Source organism: Haliaeetus leucocephalus, unplaced genomic scaffold, assembly GCF_000737465.1.
Source record: "Haliaeetus leucocephalus isolate CR32 unplaced genomic scaffold, Haliaeetus_leucocephalus-4.0 Scaffold110, whole genome shotgun sequence".
NCBI lineage: Eukaryota > Metazoa > Chordata > Aves > Accipitriformes > Accipitridae > Haliaeetus > Haliaeetus leucocephalus.
The window spans coordinates 1077225-1078799 of record NW_010972546.1 but is presented as its reverse complement, the minus strand read 5'-3'; the positions used below and the strand labels follow the sequence as shown (position 1 = coordinate 1078799).

The 1575-nt window shown below is 67.4% G+C and overlaps 1 protein-coding gene across 1 annotated transcript in view; it reads right to left on the bottom strand.

Annotated features, from left to right (window-relative positions):
- Positions 1 to 666: 666 nt before the first annotated feature.
- Positions 667 to 1575, bottom strand: part of OSBPL7 (oxysterol binding protein-like 7) — an 8475-nt gene continuing 7566 nt past the window's right edge. Inside the window, exons 14-17 of the mRNA XM_010585678.1 lie at positions 1431 to 1572; positions 1214 to 1340; positions 1000 to 1122; positions 667 to 807 (exon numbers count right to left, since the gene is read on the bottom strand). Coding sequence (XP_010583980.1) covers positions 699 to 807; positions 1000 to 1122; positions 1214 to 1340; positions 1431 to 1572 — 501 coding nt within the window. The 3' untranslated portion in view covers positions 667 to 698. The remainder of the gene's footprint in view (positions 808 to 999; positions 1123 to 1213; positions 1341 to 1430; positions 1573 to 1575) is intronic.

Sequence of the window (1575 nt, the reverse complement as noted above, 5' to 3'; positions counted from 1 at the left end):
GTTTTTTTTGTCGTCAGTGGTTTTTAAGGGGGGGGGTGTGGGTTAATGCTGAAGTATTTATTGAGCCCCCACGTGCCTGGCGTGGGGCTGGGGGCAGCAGCATATCTTGCAATAAAGGGGACGCTGTGGGGCACGGCTCTTCGCTCTCCTCTGTGGGAAGGTGGGAGGGAAACTGAGGCACCAGGGGGGCTAAGGGACTCGTTTGTCCCCCCACCCCTCACCAGGGGGGGAATCCAGGCATCCTCAGCGAGGAAGGGGGTCCTGAGCCCCAGGGCTGGTGCTGGGGAGAAGGAAGCTCTCTGCACACCCCAGCTCTTTGCAGTCTTTATTAGAGCAGCCCCTGTGCACAGCCTGGGGGGAGCCAGAGGGGTCTGCCCGCCCGCGGGCACCCCAGGGGCCCCTGCTGCGCCCCCCCCACAGTAAGCCAGGGACCCAGGCGTCCTGTGCCCCCAGGGCAGGGGGGCACCGCCAGCCCCTGCCCCCAAGTGTCCCAGCTAGCCCCGAGGCTCTGCCCCGGGTCAGGGGGAAGCACTACCTGTGCCCCCCCCCGCCTTTTATATCACAGTTTTGCTTAAACACTGACAAAAATGGCTAGGGGGTGGGCATTGCATCCCCAGTGCTGGGGGGGACCAGCCCCGCTGCTGGGCACCACTGCTGTGATGAGCTGGGGGGGGCCCAGTGCCCCATGGGGGGGGTCGCTACCAGAGCACCGCGCTGTCCAGGTGGGAGAAGCCGGGATCCAGGCGCAGCTTCCAGTAGGTGTTGTTGGTGACCCAGGACTCCTTGCCGTTGGCATCCGTCAGCCGCCTGGGGACAGTGTGGGGGGGTGTGTGTCACAGCTGGGGTGCCCTCAGGACCCCCGGGGGGGGGTCTCCCCCCCCTATTCCCTGAGAACCCCACATCCCCCTGAGCCACAGGGTGCCCCTGTGCCCCATTCATTGCCCCATACTCCAGCCCTGGGAGCCCCCCCCAGCTGCCCCCCCACACCCCATGCCGGACCTGAAGAAGCGAGCCTGGTGCGTGATGTTGTTCTCCTCCATGACGCGGCGTCGGTCCCGCTGCAGCTGCTCGATCTGGCGCTTCTGCGTCTCGGCCGCTGGCACGTTGCCTTCCTCCAGGTACCTGGTGGTGGAGGGGAAACGCACACGACATCACTGTAATGAGCTGGGCAGCCTCAGCGTTCCCCCCTTCCCGGTACCGGGGTGCTGCTCACCGCTGGTCGGGGCGCAGGCGGGTGTCGGTGGAAGGCAGGACCCGCCGCAGCTCGGGCGTGAGCTCGTTCAGCTCCAGGGCAAACTGGGTGAAGCCGTAGTTTCTCTCGTGGTCGCGGGGCATGGGGTCTGCGCAGGGGGAGAGGGGGCACAATGCTGAGACCCCCAGGGTGGGGTATCACCCCCCGCCCCCAGCACGGCCGCCGCCCCGGTCCTTACTGGCTCTCCAGACACACTGCCCTGGCGCAGGCCCGCGGTGCAGCCCCTCGTGCCACTTGCCGGCCAGGCGCTCCACCACCGTCCCGCTGCGGCTCAGCACGACCCCCTGCACCTCGTTGGCCCCCGCGCCCCAGTACCGTGCCTG